We start from the raw sequence: 23,543 nt of genomic DNA on the forward strand, positions 1-23,543 counted from the left end.
TAACAGAGGAGTCACCTGTGCTCAGCCTGTGACTCCTCACCCGCCAGGTTCTCTTTGCCCCGCCCTCATCTAGTGCTGGTTGGACGGCCATCTTTATGCACAACTTTATGTGGGACTCGTGTGTCTGTGGCACATCGGTGTACAGCTCTTGATCCCCAAAGTCCTCAGAGCAGGAAGGGCAGGGTGCCTGGGGAAGTGTCCTTGAGGTAGAATCCAGGGGTGGAGGTGGTGACCAGCACTCTTAGGGAGGTATTCCCTCACGCCTCTCTGCAAAGGCAAGAGGCAGGTGTCAGGTAGGCAGACATGGGGTGAAGAGTGAGGCTAAAGGCCCCTCCCCGCCATGACCCCCCTCTGGTCCTGCCCTCCTGTGTTGTCCCGCCACCCCCACCCCTGCCCCGGCATCCCCTCTGGCTCCATACTGGCCTTCCCCTCCGCTCCATCCCACGCCAGCTTCCCTTCTGCACTTACGATGTGGACAGGGGCGTGTCCAGGTGTATGACGTGAAGCCCCCGCATCCTCTGCAGTTGGACCCGAGTCAGCTTCCGAGGTCTGCTGTCCCCAGGCTCGGGGACTCTCTCAATCCTTTGGCTGGCCAGTTCCTCCCGGATCTCTTGGAGCATGTCCTCGGCCCGGAGCGGGTGAGGGGAGGGGCTGTAGCCGGGTCCCAGGAAGGGCCCCTCTTCCTCATCCCATGAGGATTCCCAGGGGCTTTCCCCAGAAGAGTCAGTGTGGGTCAGGGAGGGGGAGAGCTGCCCCCGAAGTCGGGCCCTATGTAAGGTTTCCACTACCACATTCTCTCCAACCGAGGTCCCGCCTTCTTCCTCAGACCAGGTCGGTGGGTCTCCCCTGGGAAGGCTGCCTCCTTTCTGGACACTTGCCTCTGGCAGTTCAGGGGTGCTTCGGCGTTGGGGAGCTTGGGGGTCAGGAGGGTGGAGATGCAAAGGAACATCTCGGAGGTCCAGGGTGGAGAAGGTGCGGCGAGGGTCCTGCCGAAGGACCTTGGAGCGTAGACGGCTTGGCAGAAAGTGGGACGCCTTGGGGGAGCCTGGGATCAGAGTGCCATAGCCAGAGTCCGAGGTATCATCTGGTACCAAGGGAGCACCTTCATCTGTGTCTTCTGTCACCACCAGCTGGGGGATGACGGTCGAGGACTCAGGAGTCCTACAGTTACTAGCAAATGGTCAGAGTCAGATGCTGAGGGGTCAAGTTCCAAGTCCAGGGAGTCTACCTTGATCCCTCCATCCAGAAATGGGCCCTCCTCCAGACTTATTTTGGTATCACTCTTACACCGCACTGATTGTTTTTCTCATCTCACTGGCTAGACTATAAGCTCCTTTAAGGCATTTTAGCCCCTGCACTCAGTCCAGAAACTTGTTATCAAGTATTTGCTGAGTGCTTCCCGAGCTCCCCTGAGGTTATCCCCCAGTGATGGAGTCTTTTTTTCTCTATAACCCTGCTGCTCAACAGCTGTGTTATTTTGGGTGAAACTCTCACGCTCTCTGGGGATTTGAACTAGCCGGGTCCCTGCAGTTCTGACATTCCGCAAACCCATACTGGCCTTCACTCTCCATCCCCGGCCTGGGGAACCTGATTCTCTCAGGGAATTTGTGCCTCTCGTGCCTGTTTCCTTCACCCTGTGCCAGCCGTAGGCTGGCTAACCCCATAGGCTGTCTCATGTGGCCTTTCGCACGGCTGGTGTCAACCTGTAGCCTGGGTTCCTCAGTCTGGTCCCAGTCCCCCCAAAAGCTGTAATACCATTTCCCAACCTTGTGGGCTCCTCTGCCCTCCCTCCCTGCCTGCAGCCCCCCTCCTCTGGGAGGCCTTGTACGCCCTGTAGGTCTTACCTTCCCTCTGTGCTGCTCTCAGAGCCTTCCACCGAAGGCATGGAGGGCCTGGGGCCTGGGGACTCCCCGTCCCGGTCCTGATAGAGGGCCAGGAGCTCCCTCTTCTGTTGGATGTACTCCTCTGCCTTCAGCTTTTGCAGGGTGACCTGGGGTGGGGATACTTTCGTTAAGAGCTCTCATTTATAGAGCACCTGCTGTACGCCAGGCACCATGCTAAGTGCTTTACATACATTATCTTGCTCTCTCTTCACCACCGCCGCCCTATGAGGCAGATGTTTTTGCTCCTACTTTACTCCTGAGAAACAGAGACTCTGAGGTTAAGTAACTGCCACGGTCATGCCGCGGGAAAGTAGGACGGAGCCAGTGTTTGAACTCTTGAGCTGGTCCTAGGATGTGTGGGGTAAACATAAGGCCCCTTTTCCTACTTGTACGTTCTTCCTGCCTCTCACATCCCCTTGGCAAGCCAAGGTCTGGTCTGTTTCTTCCTTCAGGAAGTCCTCCCTGATTGGTGGTGATGGTGGCATAATTGCTCTGAATGATGCTGGGCCCTCAGGTTACTCTTTCTCCTACCACCAGGGTGGGCAGGGGCAGGCTTTGTCCTGGGTTGAGGACTTTGTTGTCCTTCAGAGTTGACAACAAGACCACCCCAAGAGGAATGGAGAGAGGATACATTATATTTTGTCTTCCTCAGCATTTTCATACAGGCGCCACCGGAATAAAATAGTAATATCTGAGAAGTGGTTTATGAAGCACCTCTACATGCAGGCGGTCATTTGACACACACCATCACCCTGCAGTGTATTAGCCAATTTTACAGATGGGAAAACAAGACTTAGAAAGATGAGTGGACTTGATCCAGGGCGCACAGGTAGAGAGAAGCAGAATTGGGGCTGGGTCTTTCTCTGTGAGTCCTAGTTCAGTAACTGCACTATTTTTCAAGGGCAGCCTTAGAAAGGGTCAGGAATTACCAAAGGACAACTTTCTCTTGGGGGAGGGGAGGGATGGCAAGGGAACCCTTGGAGAGGCCAAAGGCGGAGGCTTGGCAAAAAGAGGTGGTGGAGGCTACTGGGGGCGGTGCTGATACCAGCACCGGCTGGAATGGCCTTATCATTGTGCACATATTGAAGTACTTTCATGCTGGTGAGCAAAGGGCTACTGCCCAAGCCTCCCACCTTCCTTCACCAGGACTACCCTGCCCTCCAAGATCCAGCAAAGGAGGGATAACATCTGGCACAGCAGGGGGCCTCTAGGATCATCACCACCACCACCCACCCACCCTATCCCCGCCTCCCCAAGCTCTACTCTGATTGGTTGATGCCCGTTCCATTCTGGTTATTAAAGTAATTTGAATATGCCCCTCCCCTCACCCCCTTCAGGTATATGAACAGCAATTCTTAGGCAACTCTGGACCTTCCCAAAGCCTCTCCAGAAACACAACGGGGTGGGGGGTAGCTGGGTCTGTACAAGAGACATGTTGGAGAAAAGGATGAACAGGGACAGGAAAATGACCTCAGCCTTGTATTTCCAATTTTCCTGCCCTGGCTTCCCAGCCACGGTCTCATGCAAGGATTCTCAGCAGTCTCACAAGACTTGCACTGTCGGCCAGAGCCAGGGATGATGGTGTCTGGGGGCAGGAGACCAGCACACCAGGCCAGGTCCTGTGACCTTTTCCGCATCTCCCAGCCGTGCAGAGTAACGAGGGTGGGAGGAGCCGCTCTTGGGGTCAGGGTGAGGCTGGGGCAGCCTGCTGAGATGCCCTTTGGCCCCATATGACTCAAGTTCAAGTTTATCTTTGGGATGTCCAGGATAGAGATGGTGTGTGGAGGAAAAGAACTGGGAGGAAGGCAGCTGGGGGGTGGTCTGGAAGGAACGTCTGTCCCATACAAGCATCTCCACTAAACTCTCCCGTGGGCCCACCTGGGAAGAAGCAGGGAGGCAAGGGGTGGGGTGGGGATGGAGGACCCGACACCTCAGGTGCCAGGGACCGGGCTGTTTGAAGGGCCCCCGGCCACCCCAAAGGCTCTCTAGCAACCCTGGGAGGATTTTCACAGCTTGGGTAGGAGGAGAGACGTGTTGGGGGCAGGGTGGGAAAGGAAGAGGAAACTGGTACCTGGGCCTGAATGTGACAGCCCCACAAAGCCGGGAAAAGGGAGGGCTCCCCCGACGCCAGGGTTCTTCTTCATTGCCCTGGTGGGGAACTGAAGCCTTGGGAAGAAATGCCTCCTCTCCCTGCTGCCCCTGGAGCGGCTCCCAAATTCACCCGCTGCCCTCCCCAAGTCTCCCATCACGGACGAAAACCATCTCTTGAAGGTGCCCTCGGCCGGGCACCCCTGGCCTTTAGAAGATGTTGGCACTTCTAAAGTTGACAACAAACATGTATGGGACCCCCATGAAGTGCCGGGCGCGTGTCAAGTAGCTTACAAACATAACTCTCCCGTCTGTCCTGCAAGGTGGGTCCCATCATCCCTGCAGTTCCCAGGTGGGGCCGGAGCTGAGAGAATTGACGCAGATAATGAGTGAGAGCTGGGCTGCGGGCCCTCCGAGCCCACCTCTTTCCTCCGTTCACGTCTTGGCCTCGTCTCTGATAGCTCCTTGTTCCCAGCACTGGTTCATTTTCCTCTTCCCAGCCCCTAAATATGGGCATTTCCCAAGATTCAGTGTCTCTCCTCTTGAGAAGCTCATTTTCTCTAAAAGCTGAAGCCACACAGACAGACCCGCTAGGAATAAATCTACATATGTACGATTCTGTAAGGCGGAGAAAAAACACCCTGACCCCTAGGATCAGTAGGTATTCTACGGTCCTCTTCAGTTTACAAGGACTGGTGGTAACTGCGAAAAGGATTTTCCCTAAGACTTTGGTGTGAGGCAGTAGGAGGACAAACTCATTTCAAAGTTTCAGGGTTCTTGGTTTTGCAAGGGGACGTGGGGAGCTTGTGCGCTGCTCGGTTAGGTATTGGAAATGCCTTCTCTACCTCAGTTAGCGTGGAGTAAAACTCCTGGGGGCTAAATTAGTTTGTGTAATAAAATACCAGCAATCTTTAGTGGTTCCCCTGGGGGTTCTAAGGAGAAGGTGGGGGGGGTCTCTTCTTGGGCTGGGGGGCGGTGGTGTAGAGAGGAGGCCCCACTGCAAAGAGAGAGGGGACTCTGATCCGGCCTGGAGCAGGGGTCAGGGCAGATGACCCACACCCTGTCCCCTACCTCTGGCTTCCTGGACGCTGTCACCATCGTGTTTAGGTATCCAAGGAAATGACAGCCCCGAAGGGCTGGAGGACACAAGATCTTGAGGTTCAAGATCTTTCATCCTTTTTTCTTTTATTTTTTTAATGGCATAAACCTCCTATTTATTTTTTACTCTCATAATTCCGAATCTTTAAGTACAGTGTTTAAACAGAGACTAAGCTCTGGTTTTCCTTTTCTCGAATAAGCTCTCCACATCTTGATACGATGCCATAGGTAAGACTGTGGGAAGAATGCTTAAAATTGTTTAAAGGACAAGACTGTTTTTACGCATCCTCCAAAGTTTCAAAGCCCTAATTACCCGATGTGCAAACGGCAAATCATTATAATCTGCTCATTAAAGCAAGTCCTATGAGTAGCACTACTTTGATTTAAACTCTTTAAAAATAGTGCGGTTGCATTCTTTAGAAATCGTCTACACTATGATTTCTTGTTCAAAATGCCTCTTCTTTTTATAAAAAATTGAGGTGTAATTGACATATTAGTTTCACGTGTACAACATAATGATTCCACATTTGTGTACATATGAAGTGATCCACACGACGTCTAGTGAACATTCGTCACCGTTGTTACAGTTTTTTCCTTGCGAAAAGAACTTTTAGGATCTGCTCTCTTAGCAATTTTCATAGTTCACCCTCATTTCTCGCCTGAACTCTAGTCTGTGTTTCCACAAACCCCTGAAAGGTCTCCACTTGGCTGTCTCCCATTACCTCATTTCCAAAGTGCTTCTGATTAAAAGTAAACCTTGCTACCCATGCCCCACGCCACCCAGGAAGCAACAACTAGACAAACAGGTTTCCCTTTCTAATGATCCCAGTTGTCATTGCCAAAGCAGCCTTTCACACAGGAACCTCGGAAGCAAGTCATCCTTTGTCCTTGTGGTCCTGAGTTACCAAGGCACCAAGTTGCCTACTTAATCTGAATGGTTTCTTTGAATCTTCCCTATGAGACAAGGACTGTTATTATTTATATCCATTTTGCAGGTGAAGAAACGGAAGACTAGGGAGGCCACATAACTCACCAAGGGTCACCCAGCTAGTAAGGGGCAGAGCTGGGGTCTGAACCATGGGCTCGGTAGAGGCTTCTATCGGTCTCCCTAAGGCTCACCTGTCTCTTCTTTCTTCTTCAGCTCCTTTCTTCTTCTTTTCTTCTTTTTTTGCACCATGTCCCTAAGGCCGTGGCACTCAACCTCTATGTTTCATCCGCAAACTAGTACGGGAAATCTCCTGCCACCAATCTCTCCTGCCCCCAGCCCACCTGTCACATTGCCACCTGACAGTTCAAGACAAAACACACGGATTTCACCATGGCCTTCCCTTGCTCAAAGAATCTATGGTGGCTCTGGTGTCAACTTGGCAACCCAATTCAATTCAGTCTCGTCCAGCCCACCCTCTTCTACAGGCGCTGGGGTCCCCTAGAACTTGGCGTCTCATCACTGGCTCCACACAAAACCCTTCCCTCCAGACTCAGACAGACATGCTGGTTGTCCCCCAAATAAATCCAGCCCAATTTCTCCCTTGAGTCTTCTGCTCAGGGTCTTCCCCATCCTTAAAGTCCAACTCAAATCTTCCCTCTTCTTTGGCAATCCTGCTCCTGTAGTGGGTTGAATAGTGGCCCCAGAAAGATGGGTCTAGGTCCTGACCCCCAGAATCTGTGAATGTGAGTGGCCTTGTTTCGAAAAAGGGTCTTTGCAGATGTGCATAGACCCTCAGTGCAGGATCTCAAGAAGAGGTCATCCTGGATTTTGGGTTAATGACCAGTGTCTTTCCAAGAGACAGTAAAGGGAGATTGGGACACAGAGACACATGGAGAGGAAGACCACGTGAAGATAGAGGCAGAGAGTGGAGTGATGCTGCCATAGGCTAAGGAACACCTGGAGCCCCCAGGAGCCAGAAGAGGCCGGGAAGGATGCTCCCCTAGAGCTATGGAGAGGAAGCATTGCCCGGCTGACATGTTGATTTTCAACTTCCCGCCTCCAGAACTGCGAGAGAATGTTTCTGTTGCTTTAAGGCACCAAGCTGTAACCAATATGGCTCCATCCGGGTCTCCCTCCTTTTGAACTCCTTCGGCTTTTGTTGCATAAATCTGTCCCCACTGCATCACTCCACTCCACTAGTTAACATTTTTACTGCCTCTGTGTCACTTGCAGGACAAAGTTCAAGTTCCCCGGCACGGCATCCAGGGATGGGCATGACCTGGTGGCACCTCCCTCCTGGCCTCTCTGCCGTTGTGCCGCCCTTGTGCTTGGTGCCCTGGTAACGCCAACCACTCAGCTGATGGTGAACTCAACACACACAACTGCTTCCGATTTCCGACCCTCGCACACTCTGCTCTCCATCTGGAATGCCTTTCCTGCCCACCTTGTTCCCCTGACGTGCTCCTAGATATCCGCCCGCGGTGCTCAGAAAGTAGCTCCTCTGCGAAGCCTCCTCTGTCCTCTGAAGCACCTGTCCTCTGCACTGTCCCTCTCCCAACCAACCCACCAGGCAGAGCGAACCACTCGCTTCCCTGTCCTAACTCCGTTCCGTCCGCACGTTTCTGTTATTTGCGTACTTGTTTGTCTAGCTAGGCTGCAGCGTGTATTCTGTGAGGGAAGAAATGGCATTGTATTCTTTTCTGATTCCCCAGCACCCAGCCTGTGCGCACCCAGCAGGTGCCCCGTTCATGTCTGCCGAACGGAAGCTCAAGTTCAGCAGTTAATTGTTTCACAGCCCCGGAACCTTCAGGGGAGGCTATCTCGGCTCTCCCAGGGACTGGTACCCTAGCTGGCCAAAGGCTTTCTTCTGTGCTCTTTTTTTTTATACTTTTTTTTTTTTTGGCCACACCATGCAGCTTGCAGGATCTTAGTTCCCTGACCAGGGATTGAACCTGCACCCTCGGCAGTGAAAGCGTGGAGTCCTAGCCACTGGACCGTCAGGGAAGTCCCTCTTCCATCCTCTTAAGGTTGGTCAAGGCTGTGTCTCCATCTCGAGGGTGCACCGGAGGGGCAGGAGGTCCAGTCTGAAGCTGTGTGCACCCCACCCTCTCTCTCCCCTTCCTCCACTCTTGTGCACCGGATCTGAGCTCCGGGGCCCCGCCATCCCCCTGCTCCCACACCTGGCTTCACATACCTGGGCCTGCTGGGTCCTCTCCAGCCACAGGGCACGGTCTGTAGCGCTGGGACAGTGCACAGTGAGGGCGCTGGAGACACACTGGAATTCGGTGAGGTGGATAAGCAGGAAGCTGCCTGGGTGGAGGAGAAGGTCTGCTTCCAGGGCTGGACTTTATCTGATCCCCTTCCCAACCTCTCCTTCTCCAGCTGATGGGAAGGGAGAAGGAAAAGTTTCCCCCAGGAAAGACATACTCGCATCTCGGAGCGGTCGGCACACAAGCTTCTCCAGCATGAGGGGCGGGCGGATAACCTTGGCTTTGTCTGCCCTGCGAAGGGGCTTGGTCACCAAGAGGACATCAGAGAAGAGGAACAGGTACACATCCAGCTGGGGGCAAGCGAAGAGAGAGACGAGGGTCAGCTGGAGCAGGGAGCAGGCGGGACAGGGGTCAGGGCTCACGCATGGGTGTGTGGGCGGGTGCAGAGCTGTGGGATAAGACAGCTGGGAGCCGTGCTGCTTTGGGCCCATCTCTCACTTTACAGGTAGGAAAGTGGCTGACTCAGGGCCATGCCAGCAAGCAGAGCAAAGCCAGAACCACGTCCTCTTCCCAACACACACAGAAACACACACAAAGACACACACAGACACACATAGACACAGACACACACACAGACACACACAGAGACACACACAGACACACACAGACACAGACACACACATACAAAGGCACAGACACACATACACACACACATACACACATAGATACGCACATAGACACACACAGACACACACACAGATACACATACAGACACCCACAGACACACATAAATACACACAGAGACACATAGACACACAGAGACACATATAGACACACACATAGATACACACATAGACACACACACAGGGACACACACACATAGACACATACAGACACACATAGATACAGACACACACACAGACACACACATAGACACATACAGACACACACATAGACATACGGACACCCACAGACACACATAGATACACACAGAGACACATAGATACAGACACACACACAGACACACACATAGATACACACATAGACACATACAGACACACACATAGATATACACACAGATACACACAGACACACATAGACACATACATACACACATAGACACATACAGACACACACATAGACATACGGACACCCACAGACACACATAGATACACACAGAAACAGACAGACACACACAGATACACCCACAGACACACATAGATACACATAGACACAGACACACACAGACACACATAGATACACACATAGACACATACAGACACACATAGATACAGACACACACACAGACACACACATAGATACACACATAGACACATACAGACACACACATAGATATACACACAGATACACACACACACAGACACATACAGACACACACATAGATATACACACAGACACACATAGACACAGACACATACATACACACACAGACACATACAGACACACACATAGACATACGGACACCCACAGACACACACAGAGACACATAGACACACACAGACACACACACACATACACACACACACACACACACCCCTCTTCTCCCATTCCCAGCCTTCTGACGCATCCCGTGTCCCACCGTCTCTCCCTTCTTTCTCTTAGCTCTCTCCCATCTTCTTCGCTCCTCCCACAGCCCCCTCACCTTCCCTTCTCGTCCCTCCTTTATGCGTGCAGGCCCCTCAAGCAGCAGCTGCCTGGTGTGCTCAGAAGCAACCCCCAGCATGGGGGCCATCAGGTCCAGCGTGGAGAACGGACGCAGGTTCTGAGGGGTGCAGAGAGCACAGGAGCGGGGCACTGGGCATCCTGCCTCTTGGAGGACAGGAAGCATCCCAGTGCCTTCGTTTCACTCCTTTGCACCTGGCCCCTGGGACCCTCACCCTCGGGAAGGAAGGATGGGCACACACAGCCCACGGCACCTCTGCCTCTCCCGCTGCAGGCCTCGGCTTCATCCGTTTTCCTGGGGGCCTTGCTTTTTTGGACGCCCCCTTCCCTCCGCCTCTCTCACCTTCTCCACCTCCTCGCTGGATGGCTCCAGGACCTCGTAGGGCCCGATGCGCTGGGCTGCAGCCGCCAAGCTCTCCTGCTCTTCACCCTGGCGCACCTGCTTGTTGATGTGTCGGAGGAATGACTCCACCGCCGCGATCTAGGTGAGGGTGGGGTGTGGAGGGAGGACAGCTCAGCTCCTCGTCTGTACATCCCACCCAGACAACGACACCAGTGCCACGCCGGCACACACACGTAAGGAAAGAGACCTCAAGAGTCCCTGGAGATGCGTCCCCACTCACCAGCCCCCAACTCCCAAGGGTCCAGCCCCAGTGGCCCCTACCATGGCGGTCAGGGCCTCCCGGGCGCGGGCCTCGGGACTCCTCTCGAGCACAGCCTGGAGCAGCAGTGGGTACTTGGTGATGCGCTGGTGGGGCTTGATGAGGAGGTCCCCCAGCGTCTGCCTCCCCGAGCGCTTGTGCTTCTCACACCACTGCCAGGGAAGGTGGGCAGGGGTCAGGGGGCTGCAAGCCACCCTCCTGCCCCGCCCCGGGGATACCCTCAGCCTTGGAGCAAGGTCCGCCGCATCCCCCTTCCCCAGCAGCCCCTCTCCCACCTGCACGAAGGTGTGGAAGAGAGGGTTGTTGTCCTGCTGCTTCCAGGCGTAGGCCATGGTCTGCTTCACTCGCAGGCAGTACAGGACGTAGGGCTGGAAGCGCTGGCTGAACTGGAGGGACAGGTGTGGGGCGGGGAGCGGGCAGGGGAAGGAGCCTGGCCTAGATCCTTAGTCCAGCTCCCGCCAATCCCAACCCCCCCCCACTTCCAGCCCCCCTCTCTGGATTCCAAGGAGGAGTTGAGGTTCCGAGGGGCCGACCCGCTGCTGCCCTCTGAGCTCCATCCTCAGCCCCCGCCACGCCCCACCGCTCTGGACCTCACCCGCCATCAATAATTTAGCTGGACCGTTTTCAGGGCACTGCGGATCCCATTTCAGCCCGGCCACGGGGTGGTGACCTGAGGCTTGCCCAGAGCCCTGCTCCTGGGGAAGAGGGCCACAAAGGGCCCCCAGGAGACTGTCCCCCTGCCTCTCTACCCCAATCCAACTCTGCAAGGCCACGTTTCCCTGGCCAGTGAACTGGGAGGAAGTCAGATCCTGGGCCTCTTGCTTTCTCTTATCACCCTTCACGCTCTGGGTACCCTGTGGCCTTTCACATCCCCTCCCCCTAGGCCCCTGAGGGGCAAGTCGCTTAGGCCCCTGCTGCTTGTTGTCGATGGGTCTCTGTCCCGGACATAAGATTTCATGGTCGGTGAGAGCTTAGGTGTAGCCCTTCCCTGAGATAGCTGCCCTCCCTCTGGGGGCTCCAGAAGCCCAAAGAACCTTCGGGACAGAGGTCACACTGGTGGAATGAAGGTAAGAGGTGAGGTGGTATTTAGGGGTAGGGGTCGTGCCCTTGGACCCCCTCGATCACAGCAGGGTGCCAGTGGTATGAGCATTCCAGCGGACAGGACCCCTTGGGGCTCTCCCAGTCGTGCCCCATCCAGATGGGGCCCTTCTCCCCGCCTCACCGACAGGAAGCCGTTTTGCAGGCTGACAGGGTCCAGAGGCTGGCCCGAGGCTCGCGTCTCCTCCAGGGTGGGCCCCAGCACCTCTTCCCAAAAGCTCTGGTGGGCTCGGATCAGGCTAGGGACATTTCCAAACAGGGTCTCAGCTGACACCTGGAGGAGGGAGCGGAACATGCCTCGGCAGGTGACCTGCGGGCAGCACGGGCGGTGGGCAGGCAGGGACGGCTAAGCCCGAGTGGCAGGGGCTGGGTGGGACCTGCAGCCTGCTTGGGGTCTAGAGCAAGGAGGGGAGTGGGGAGGGCAGGGTAAATGGGGGTTGCAATTCCGCTCTGTGACCCCGCCCCCACTCCCTGGGTCCCACACCCCGAGTGCCCACTCACTTCTGTCAGCAGCCCCACTCGTTGCAAGTTCAGCAAACCGGCGGCTAGGAGCTGGATGCAGGGAGGGCTTTCAGCGTCTGACCTCCTCCTCTCAGACCCCGGCCTAGCCAGCCCTTCACAGCATCCCCACCCCCACCTTCATACCGCGAGCCTCTCTCCCAAGACACCGGGCGGGTCTCAGGTCAGGGGGATCTTGATGTCCTGCCCCTTCTCCCCAACAGCCGTGCCCCTTCCGGTCTGGAGAACCGGGTGGGGGGAGTGATTCGAGGGACACGGTAAAGGTCCAAGGATGGGGCCCGGGGGCGGGGCTGCCGGGGATGTGGCGGGGGTAGGGCGGCTCACATCCGTCATGATCTTGAGCTTCCGCACGTAGATGAGCTCGGTGGTCAGTAGCTCCCACAGCGCTTCCTGCTGGTGGCAGAGCTCCCGGCTCATCTCCTGGGTGGGGATAGGGCTGGTTCAGCTGGGGAATGATGGCAAGACCAGCAGCTGCCATCTGCTGAATGCTACCAGATCTACTGCACAGAAACCTTTAACCCTCCACCAATCCTCCAGTGTGTAGGGGGTGTTATCCCCAGGTCACAGAGGAGGCGACCGAGATGCAGAGAGGTTTGCTGTCTTGACGGAGGTCTCGCTAGTATGTGGCAGGGCCGGGATCTGAAGCTACAGCAAGATGCCTCCAAGTGCTGTCCCTGCAGACCCCACTTCCCAAGGCCTTTCCCTCCTCCGGGGCAGAGGTGAGGGGTGTGTGTGTGTGTGTGTGTGTGTGTGTGTGTGTGTGTGTGTGTGTCTAGGACCCCCACGGGGTCAGACACTGTGTCCCGGGCCCACCTTGTGTCCAGGCACCAGCTCCTTCCAGGACTTCTCAATGGCCAGGCTGCTGTCACCGTCCTCTCCGATCTCCCAGTGCCGCCGGTCCTCTGGGGGCAGGCGGGGCATCCCAAACATGCTGAACGTGTGCAGCCTCACCTCCAGCTTGTGGGCTCTGGTGACTTCCTGGGGGCACCGAGAGGGGATTAGTCCTGGCCGCTTCCTGGCCCGGGAACGGCTGCGTGTGTGTGTGTGTGTGTGTGTGTGTGTGTGTGTGTGTGTGTGTGCTGGCAAGTTGCCCTGAGCTTGCGTGAGGACATGCAGGCCCGAGGGACAAGGATCAATCCTGGCTGGGATTACAGGGTACAGGGTGCTGCCGGAACACACATGGAGAGGCAGAAAGGTCTGCAGAAAGGTCCCTGGACAGAGGGGTCTGACCTGGGCTCCCTGACCAGAAAGATAGCTTCCAGGGCTCTCCTGAGACAGAACCCTTCAGAGGGACCTTCAGGTGGAGACCAGAACGGGACTTAGGGAACCAGTGGTCTCAGGAACATTTTGACACTTGCCCATCAAACGGACATCTTTATGAGGCAGCCTGGCTTAGAGATGCTCCCCTGAGAGGTCTCTAGACAGAGCCGCACCCTGCTTCTTGGAGGGGCTCCCATGTTCTCAGCTCTGATGGTCTTTGGAGGACGTCGCAGCTCAGGCTGTGAGCTTGGGGATGGGAGGAGAGGGACCCCTTACCTTGAGTTTGGGGAAGTGAGGTGTCCCAACCCCAAAGGGGCCTCCATGCCTCTTCTCAGGCTCTGGTTCTCGCAGCCTCAGGGGAGACAGGCCTCGGGCCGGGCCAGAACCCTTGGTAAAGCGGACATAGCCTTGGAGGTGTCGGCCACTGGGATCCTGGAGGAGGAGTGGGGGAGTTCTGGGGGTGTCCTCTCCCCACAGAAGTCCCAGACAATCAGTGGGGCCTGGCTTGGCTCCGGACAGCATCCCCTACACCAGCAAGTTGGGCCGGCTCACCTCTCCCCTCAAACCAGTTTGGTGAGAGCCACTGTGGCCCTGAGTCACAGCAGCCACTTCCAGGGAGGCCACTGAGCCAGGCAGGGGCCCGCCGGGCCCAGGTCCCCAGGGGGCCTCGTGCAGAACAGCAGCTCTGGCACGCACATGCCCAGGCTCTGCGTGTGTCCCAGTGTCCCCCTCCAGTCCCACTCCCGTGTGTGCTCCCTGCACCACGGCCGTGCCTGCACGGCGCCCGGTGCACACGCATTCTGGGGCCCTCACAGCCTCCTGCGCACGTGGGGATGGGGGCACTCACACGTGCGGCCTCCTCCCCGGGGCATGTCCCATCCAGCTGGGAGTGGCTGCCCTTCCGTGTGCGAAGCTGAGGCCTGGCCCAGAAGTCTCCTCCTGGGCAGGCCTGGTCACATTCCTTGATCTGCCCATGGCCTGATTTACCCCACAGACATCCTAGTCTCCCTTCCCACCCTCAGCTGCCTCCCAGGGCCAAACCCTCCTCCAGTCAGGCAGGGGGTACCCTCGGCCGGAAGCAGAACTGACCTCAAGGTGGAGGGAGAGCCTAGAGACTGAGAGAAAGACTGCTGCACCTCCACGCCCATTTCTTTGGTTAGCACTGGAGGCCGACAGGAGGGTGGAGCTGGGGTGGAGGTGGGCAAGCCCTCACACCCCTCCCCACCTGTAGAGCAGGAACACCTTGAACCTTTGTTCTTCTTCCAGGCCTGACTCAGAGGCAGGCAGGTTTCAAGGAGCCCACCAGCTCCTCCCAAGTAGAGGTGGGAGTCTGGGAGGTGCCAAACCCTGGGTTTGGTGACCTTCCCCACCAGCTCTGTGCCTGTGACCAGTCTAACAGCACTGAGGGCCTGGCCCCTCCTGGCTCTCTGCCTCACCTGCCCCATCTGTCTGGGATGGGTGTGGAGTCCCGGGAACCTGGCCCAGCACGGCCATCCTCACAACCCACGAAAGAAGGCAGGGGTGCGGGCTAAGAATAGAGCAGTCCAAGGCCTGGCAAGGGGACAGAGACTTGAAAGCCTGGGTGTCCTCCCCCCTGCCCCACCCCGGTCACCTTTGGGACACAGCCTGGACTCACCAGCACGGGGCCTCCTCGGGGATAGAGGCTACCAGGAGTACTCAGGGTGGAGGTCCGAAGCCGGCCCCCATAGGTCTCAATGCGGGAGGCCACCAGTCCTTGGAGGCGACCCTCATTGGGAGGATCAAAGGCGTGCATCCCTTCTCTCCTGGGTCACCTCCCAAGGGTCATAACTCCAATGTTCAGGAGAAAGAGACCCGCTGAGGCTGCAGAGAGAAAATAAGGAATGGAAGGGCCAACCTTGATCAGTGGGTGACACCAGGCTCGAGACAGAGGAGGGAGGGGGAGGGGAAGAGAGGGAAGGGGAGAGGGAAGGCCAAGGCTACTTGCTGGGAGAGCACAGCTGCCTCATCTACGACTTGGTGGGGGTCGGGCACACCCCGACACGCTGGGTAGGAAGCCCCTTGGAACCGTGCCCCTTCCCTCACATTTGCGCATTTTGGGTACCAGCTCCTACCCTGGCCTCAAAGGATGCTGAGGTCCTAAGAGTAGCTGGGAGCAAGGGTCCCTCGGTTCCTGGATGCCCCCAGGCATTCAGGATGCCCCTTGCACCTAGCTACACCCTCCCCTCCTCCAAACACGGGAGTGGGGGATGAGTGTCTGGGGTGGCGAGCTGGAGGGGGCCCGTTGGATGCAGCCCCGCCTGCCACCTGTTTTTGCACAGCCCACAAGCTAAGAATGTTTTTTACATGTTAAATAGTTGGAAAAAGTCAAAAGAAGAATAATATTTCACAACATACGAAGATTATATGAAATTCAAATTTCCATGTCCATAAATAAAGTGTTATGGGAACACAGCCACATCACCTCCTTGGCCAGTTGTCTGTGACTACGTTCCTGCTAGCTGTGACAGAGACCACAGCGGCTTCAGAGTCTGAAATATTTACTATCTGGTCTTTTACTGAAAAGCTTGCCCCACCCCTTACCTGGACCCTCCAGGCCACAGACAGCTATCCGGCCGCTGGCCTTACAGACGAGCCGAGGGGGAGCAGGCTCTGTTAGGTCTTCCCCAGCCAATGGGAACTCCTCCGTGGGGCTGGGAGCCTCGCGCGCGGGGCGCCATCCCCTCCCCCTAAACCTGATAGAGGACCCGCTCACTGGGGCGGCAGGGCCTGGAGAGGAGAGACCTCCTAAGCAGGTGCTGGTCTCCCTCCAGGTGGCCCCAGAATCCCGCGCAGCCCGCCCCTTACTTTTCCTCTGATTTATGAGCAGGGGACAACGTTCCTTGTCTCCCGGGCCCCCTCCCAATAATCCTCCCTCCTAGGGCTCTGAGTCCCTCTTCCTCCCCGGGGTCCTTTCCGAGCTTTGACCCGGCTTCCCCTTCTCTCGGCCCCGCGCCCCCAGCCCCGGCGCCCCGCCCCAGCCCTCCCGCCACTCACCTGTGTCCGCAGGTGTCCCGGCGCCCGCTGCCCGCGCTGCCAGCCCCCCGGTCGCCGATTGCTCCCCCGGCGATGCCCACCTCGCGGCCCGGCCGGGTCTGGGACCGAGCGGCCCGCGGGACCAGTGCAGCGAAGCGCGGGGCCGGGCCGGGAGGGGCGGGGCCACGGGCTGGCTCCTCCCCCTCCCGCGGGCACCGGACCCGCGGCGCAGTGGGCGCCCATGGGGCCCTGGGGACCGAGCGGCTCTGCCCGGGCTGCGGCCACCACCTTCCCCCGCCGAGGAGGGCTCGCTCCTCAGGGACCCCTCCCCGCTTCCCCTCGCCCCTGAAGTCGCCACCCACCCTGGCTTGCCCGCCGCCCTCGCGCGCTGCAAACCCCCCGCGCCCCCCTCCCCCCGGCCGGGCGGCGGTGATGACTGAGTGACCCGCAGCAGGTGCCCACCTCGCTTTGCGCGTGCTGTGAGTGACTGACTAGCCCTCCACTGCCCTGGTCTCGGCCCCGTCTTCCTCCTTTAACCAGGCAGGGGAGCAGGACCCGCAGCAGAAGGGGTGTCGGGGTTCACGGACCCCGGGGGCTCTGCCCCCACCTCTGGCTGTGGAGTCCAAAGTGTGACCCTTATCTCTGCTTGCCGGCTCCAGCCATCTGGTAGAAGGTTGGACTTCACCTTTGCTCTAGGGATGACGTCTGGTGCCAGACTGAGGCTGACCCAACACTTCTCCCATTAACCAAGTCTGGGGCTTGGGAGGACAGGGGTATCAGATGGGGGCACCCACGCTCTTCACTGGCAAACAACCACATTGAAGGCTTCAGGAGGGCGTCCCAGCACCTACAGCCGGCAGCAAAATAAAGGGCGCATTTTCACATTCCCAGATCAGGACACATCATCTGACAGAAACGCTCGACATGGAATCAGAAGTGTCCACGGATGTGTGGTAATTGTCTTCTCACAATCATGAAGCTGAAGACCCAGTGTGGGGGGAGAGGTGGGGGGAGCAGGCCTGAATGCCTCCAGCCCGCCACCCTGTCCTGGGTCTTCCTTCTGTAAAATGGCTACGCGGGGACTTCCCTGGTGGCGCAGTGGTTAAGCATCCGCCTGCCAATGCAGGGGACACGGGTTCGAGCCCTGGTCCGGGAAGATCCCACATGCCGCGGAACAAGTAAGCCTGTGCGCCACAACTACCGAGGCTGCGCTCTAGAGCCCACGAGCCACAACTACTGAGGCCCGCGCACCTAGAGCCCGTGCTCCGCAACAAGAGAAGCCACCGCAGTGAGAAGCCCGCACACCACAACAAAGAGTAGCCCCCGCTCGCCGCAACTAGAGAAAGCCCGCGCGCAGCAACGAAGACCCAACACAGCCAAAAATAAATTTAAAATAAATAAATAAATTTATTTTAAAAAATGGCTATGCGGTGAAGTGTACAGACATCCTCTCATTGTATCACTGGGGAAAGGGTGTCCAATCTCTCTCCTCTCTTTGCTGGCATATTAAACCCACAAATGATCTGAAGTGTTCCAATCCTCGACTCTGATGACTCTGTTGGATCTGGAAGAGGAATCTTTATCCTTTGATACTTTCTAATTTCGTCTGCCCTCCACTATTCTCTTGTTCTGAGCTTGCTGTTATGCGATTGCTCTGTTAGTTCAGAAGGGCTGTTGGCACCTCCAGCTCTCCGCATCCTACCGCCTGCTTCCTGCCTCCCAGTTGATCCGGATCCGTTTTAGGGAGAGAAGTTGTGTGGGGCAGGAATTGCGGTGGACAGAAGCCCTTTTCCCCATTCCTCGTGTGTGTGTGTGTGTGTGTGTGTGTGTGTGTGTGTGCGTGTGGGTGTCTGAGAGAGAGAGAGGGATTCAGGGATGACAAGAGTAGCCATGAGGGAAAGAGAGCCAGTAAACAGGAGGTGCTGATTACTGGCAGTATTAAATGACACCCCACACACTGCTGGTGCCAAGGGTGTCCTCCCAAGTGGAAGGAGTAAGAGAGGAATGGAAACTGAGAGAACACCAGAGGCAAGCCCGGACTTACAGGCGCTGAGAGAGCTGGCTACACTGGGCCAGTGGACACAGGAACGTTAACTCTTTCACTTGTCTCGAGGCTGAGATCCAACCTCCACCCGCCACTGCCCCAGGGCCGGTCTCCAGCCTCTCTGGGAGGAGACATTATCTGGGAAAGAAGCTGGAGGAGTGGCCGCAGGAACGTGTGGGGTGGGAGGCCGGACTCCTGTGTTCTATCTGTTCCATTCTGGCCTCGTCAGATGGTTCGTCTCACAGCCTGCCTGGTCCCTTCTGCGCTGTGGAGAGGAGACCCCTGCCTGCGACAGGCTCAGAGGGGAACACAGCTCAGGGAGCTGAATGAAGCCGGAAGAGCTGTCAGGTTGGCGGGTTGGCCTCTACTGGGGGGCACCTGGGTACGTGTCTTTCTCCCCACCCCGCCTTCCCTCACATTCCGCCCCCCCCCACACACACACTTTTTTTGGCCGTGCCACACAGCTTGTGGGATCTTAGTTCCCTGATCAGGAATTGAACCCGCGCCCTCGGCAGTGAAAGCGCGGAGTCCTAACCACAGGACCACCAGGGAGTTCCCCCTAGCCTGAGTCCTATCCCTCCTCGGTGCCTCCGTTTCTGCCCCAGTGCAGATGGTCCCCATCAAGTCCCCAGCTGGACCCCACAGCTAGTGAGGTGTCTGTCTGTCCAAGAGCAGAGCTCTGAGGATCAAAAGCCTCTGTCCAGTACAGCATGAGGGTGACTTCTGGAGCTGGCGTAGTGGGCCCTTAGTCCCTTCTCCCCTTCCTCATGGGCAGAAAGGTCAGGGAGGCTCCCTTGATCCCTGAACTCTGCCAGCCCACACCTCTCAGGGCAGGGCGGGGGCCAGCTGGGTTAATGAGGAGCTAGCAGGCACTGGCAGTGAGGGAGCTGATGGGAGGTGTGTCTTCCTCCCTCCAGAGCTGGGGGCGGGAGAAGCTGAGGGCTCAGAGCTGGGAGGCACCAGGTCATGTGAAGCAGATAAAACCAGGAGGCCAGGCCATGGGGCACAGCTGACAGCTCCTCAGACCAGAACTGATGCCCTCCGTCCCTGCCCCACTTACTGGCAGTGTTCTCTGTGCAAGGCACTAGGAGTATATAGAATATGCATTCCTAGTATGAAGACTAGTATAAGAATAGTATAATTCCTAGTATAGAGATAGCCCCTGACTTCCAGGAAATTACAAACTAATGGGGAGACAGACTAATGCGGGACAGAACATTGATCTATAAGTTACATATAAGGAATGAGCCAGGAGCTGGGGGAGTACTTTGGGGGGGACTAATAACTACATAAGGGAGCCAGGGAAGGCTTCACAGAGGAGGTGAACTTTGTGCCGGGACTCTAAGGTTGAGTAGGAGTTTGTTGACCAGAGTAGGAGGGAAGGGCATTTCTGGAGGAGGGAACGGCATGAGCAACGACACAGAGAAGTGTTTAGAAAGAAAGAGGGAAAGGGTAGGCTTCCCAAAGCCTCCTGAGAGCCTCCGCTGTCCTGGGGACATCCCACCGCAGTTGCCGATTTCTGGGTGGTGGCTTCGGAGGACAAACCTCTTGCTGGCATGCAAGGCCCTCCAAGGCATGGCCCCAGTCATACTTCCTGCTTTCACTTTCTGCTCCCCTGCTCCGTCCCTGGATGTGTCCCCATCCTCTGACTCTGCCTGGGCTTCCCTGGCTCCACGCCTTTGCTCAAGCACTCCCCCCAGCTGGCATAACTAACGTTCCTGACCCCTTGTCCCCCCATCTCCATTTCTGCCTCCTTCAAGGTCCTGCTTCCTTCAGGACATTTTCCTGAGGATCCTCCAACCAGAGTGATGGCTTTCCTCCCCACTTTCAATGCCTTGGCCATTGTGTTTCTTTGAAAGGCACCACTCATATTCTGCCTAATTCTGCTGCTGTTGGCTTATGTGCACACGCCCTTCACTAGACTCCTTGAGGGCAGGGAGCCCCTAGCACAGGAGCCTGTGCAGGCCTGGCATTGGTGTCTGTGGAGTTGAACGGCCTGGATTTGCTAAAGGACCCAGATAGAACGGACTTGCAGGTAGATGTGCCTACGCTGTCATCTCTCTGCCCCTGCCCAAAAGGACGGTCTTTGTTTTTTAAATACCTGGAATTCTTCCCTAACTTCAGTTGTGCATTGCTGGTTCATTACTGCCCCTTCAGCATCTCTTCAGTGGCGCTCCTTCTAAAGGCTTCTGGCCCCTTAAGACAACCATGCCACATAAGTTGTACCTTGTGCACCAGTTCTGATGGATTAGTAGTGGGTGTCCTAGAATATTATGTCCAGAAGGATTCTCTGGATGATGACGGCTCTGGAGAGAGAAAACCCGGGCTTAGCAGTGCCTGCCTTGGTGGGAACAAAGGGCTCCCTCTGCCTCAGGGAGTTTATCAGATGCTTTTCTCACATTAAGCCAAGACCGGGGCACCGAGAGAGTGTGGCCTTTGCCTCTGGTGGAAGGTGATGGGGAAAGTGCATAGGAGCGGAGCTGGGGGCCCCAAAGGCCCTGCTTGGGATCTCCTGAGGCAGACCTTGGAGTCAGGTGTGTGAATGTTCGGGTCTGTGCTCTGGCCAGGCCCCCTCCTGCTCCTGACACAATGGGTCCCCGGAGGGGCTGTGGCATCGTAGCAAGACCGGGAGGGCCTCCATGGTTCAGGATGCCCGGCACTTCCTCAGGAAGGCCACGGCGATGGCACCGAGTCCCTACCTGTGGGACCCCACTCCTTTCTCCTCCCAGGGAGCTCAGGCCTTCAAGAATGAGGAGAAGGTAGCAAAAGTGAAAAATCTCTGGAGGCGTTTTAGTTCGTGGCCTTGACTTGCCTCCTTGTCCTTGGGAGCCGTGTTCTCCCCTAGTGGCAATTCCTGGAACTGCAGGTAGATTTGACTTGGTCTGTGGGCCAGGAGTGGCCTTTCCCAGCTGGATGGCAGCCATGTGGTCTCACAACCTGACACTCCTCCCTGTGCAGAAAGGCTGCCTAATGTCCTTGGCAGACGGTCCTCACTGCTGCCTGACAACCGCCAGCGAGGCTGCTGCCCAGTCCGTGCCTTTGTTTGAGTGGCTCTGATCAGTGACATCCCCTTCCTCCAGACAGTCATTTGGTTTCCTCCCTCAGGTCTGTGCTGACACCGGGTGTCCACCTGCTCAGCCCCTGAGTGACTCAAAAGCACACGGAGGGCTTCCCTGGTGGCGCAGTGGTGGAGAGTCCGCCTGCCGATGCAGGGGACACAGGTTCGTGCCCCGGTCCGGGAAGATCCCGCATGCCGCGGAACGGCTGGGCCCTTGAGCCATGGCCGCTGAGCCTGCGCGTCCGGAGCCTGTGCTCCGTGACGGGAGAGGCCAGAGCGGTGAGAGGCCCACGTACCGAAAACACAACAACAACAAAAAAACACAAAAAGCACACGGAATGAAGAGTCTTAAGGCTTTGGGTCAGTCCTTGTACATGTTTCCAAAGCTCGAACAGCTCTCCCTGCCCCCTGCCCCCAAACCATGGTCAGCTTCTATGAGCTCTCTGGCCGCTGTCGCTGAGTCCAGGCTCACAGCCAGCCCTTGCCGTGACATGTGTATTCTGAGGCTCATTTGCCCAGAGAGACCGTGTGGGCGCATCTCGCTATGACACTTCTGGCCCAGCCCAGGAAGATGGGCAGATATTTTACTCCTAGAGCAGACGCTGCCACAACAGTCCCAAATTGCTTTTTCTAATTTAATTTGACAACCCTGAATTTCAGGAAGTTCCTTCTCATCACTGACCCACATACCACCTGCTCAAGCTTATAGTAATTTCCTCATGCTCTGGGGAATACCCTTCTCTGAATCACAGGCCCCTCTGTGGATAACTGGACCACAATTCGGGTCATTTTAGCAGCATTCAGAAGCCTTGGATCCTCTCCCCATCCTTCAGAGGCCCAGGTTCTCAGTTTGGGGTTACGTGGGCAGCCCCTAGGTTTCAGGAGCCGTCCTACGTGCCCGGCGCTGTGCTCGGTGTAGAACAGTCAACCTTCTCCTCAGCACAACCCAGTGGAGCAGGGCTGCTGGTATTATCCCCGCTTGCTAGATGCAAGAATGAGTCTCAGGGGTAAAGTAACTTGGCTAAGGACACAAAACCAGCATGTGGAACAGCTGGGATCCAATCCCTACATCCAACAGGGCTTCAGAGCGGGCATTTGGTCCAACCATGAGCCTCCACCAGAAGACCTCTGTGAGCATTTGGGCGCATGCATCCTCTGACCTCGCCCCTATTTTATGCGCGTCTCCACTCTAATTTTGCATTGATCCTTTCCATCCGCCTAGGTGACCTTCAGTCATGGCCTCATGTGTTCCTTCCTGTCTTTGTTCAAAGGCAGGGCCCTTCAGAAGGGCTTCTGGGGCAGGTGAACTTGACTTCCCCAAGTCTCCACCCTTGTATGTAAAATGAGGATAATACTACTACACTTTAGGACTGTTATAATAATAACAGCTAACTTTTTAACAAAGCAATTACTAGGTGCAGGAATAACTTAGCACTTGACATGTGTAATTTCATTTAATCCTCACAAAAGCCCTACAAGTTAGATATTAGCCTCATTATAACAGATGAGGGAACAGGCTCGGAGAGGTTACATGACATGCTCGTGAGGACAAAGTTAGCAAGGGGAAAAGCCAGGATTTGAACTCACATTTGTCTGACCCCAAAGCCTGCACTTCTCACCGCTCTCCCGTAGACGATAAGTGGGTTACTGTGGGTAAGCCTGCCGTGGGGGAAGAAAACCAGAAGAAACCAGCTGCCTTGGTTCCATCCTAAAGGTCAGCTTAGCATTCAAAGAAACTGCCTTGAGCAGTGCTGTTGGCCCTTGCTCAGGGCTGCATCCTGCAGCACAAGGACCTGCGGCTCACCACCAGCAAGAGTTCCTTAAAAGAGCATTTTCATGGGACGTTCCTGGCAGTCCAGTGGTTAAGACTCTGAGCTTCCCCTCTCCTTGCTTCCACTGCAGGGGGCACAGGTTCGATCCCTGGTTGGGGAACTAAGATCCCTCATGCTACACGGTGAAAAAGCATCTTCACACATCACCCCGTCCCCAAAATATCACTGCGCACAGCATCTGTGCAG

General features: G+C 56.3%; 1 protein-coding gene across 1 annotated transcript; it reads right to left on the reverse strand.

The window, feature by feature from the left end:
- Window positions 1-257: 257 nt before the first annotated feature.
- PLEKHG6 (pleckstrin homology and RhoGEF domain containing G6) lies at window positions 258-15,203 on the reverse strand. The gene is made up of 15 exons (XM_065888229.1): window positions 15,066-15,203; window positions 13,706-13,861; window positions 12,983-13,147; window positions 12,494-12,589; window positions 12,152-12,202; window positions 11,775-11,924; window positions 10,828-10,938; window positions 10,555-10,704; window positions 10,234-10,371; window positions 9,871-9,990; window positions 8,425-8,557; window positions 8,192-8,307; window positions 1,845-1,990; window positions 469-1,161; window positions 258-267 (listed from the first exon to the last, which is right to left on the reverse strand). Exons 1-15 carry the CDS (start codon window positions 15,201-15,203, stop codon window positions 258-260), a joined length of 2,373 nt encoding a protein of 790 aa, XP_065744301.1.
- Between the last annotated feature and the right edge of the window lie 8,340 nt (window positions 15,204-23,543).

Source organism: Phocoena phocoena, chromosome 11, assembly GCF_963924675.1.
Source record: "Phocoena phocoena chromosome 11, mPhoPho1.1, whole genome shotgun sequence".
Classification (NCBI taxonomy): domain Eukaryota; kingdom Metazoa; phylum Chordata; class Mammalia; order Artiodactyla; family Phocoenidae; genus Phocoena; species Phocoena phocoena.

Excerpts from the sequence above, each read along its gene's own strand:
- PLEKHG6 (XM_065888229.1), bottom strand. The coding sequence starts at position 15,203 with ATGCACGCCTTTGATCCTCCCAATGAGGGTCGCCTCCAAGGACTGGTG. Across the intron at positions 9,991-10,233 it reads CCAGCGAGGAGGTGGAGAAG|AACCTGCGTCCGTTCTCCAC; the intron begins GTGAGAGAGGCG and ends TGCACCCCTCAG. Across the intron at positions 1,991-8,191 it reads AGAGGACCCAGCAGGCCCAG|GTCACCCTGCAAAAGCTGAA; the intron begins GTATGTGAAGCC and ends TCCCCACCCCAG.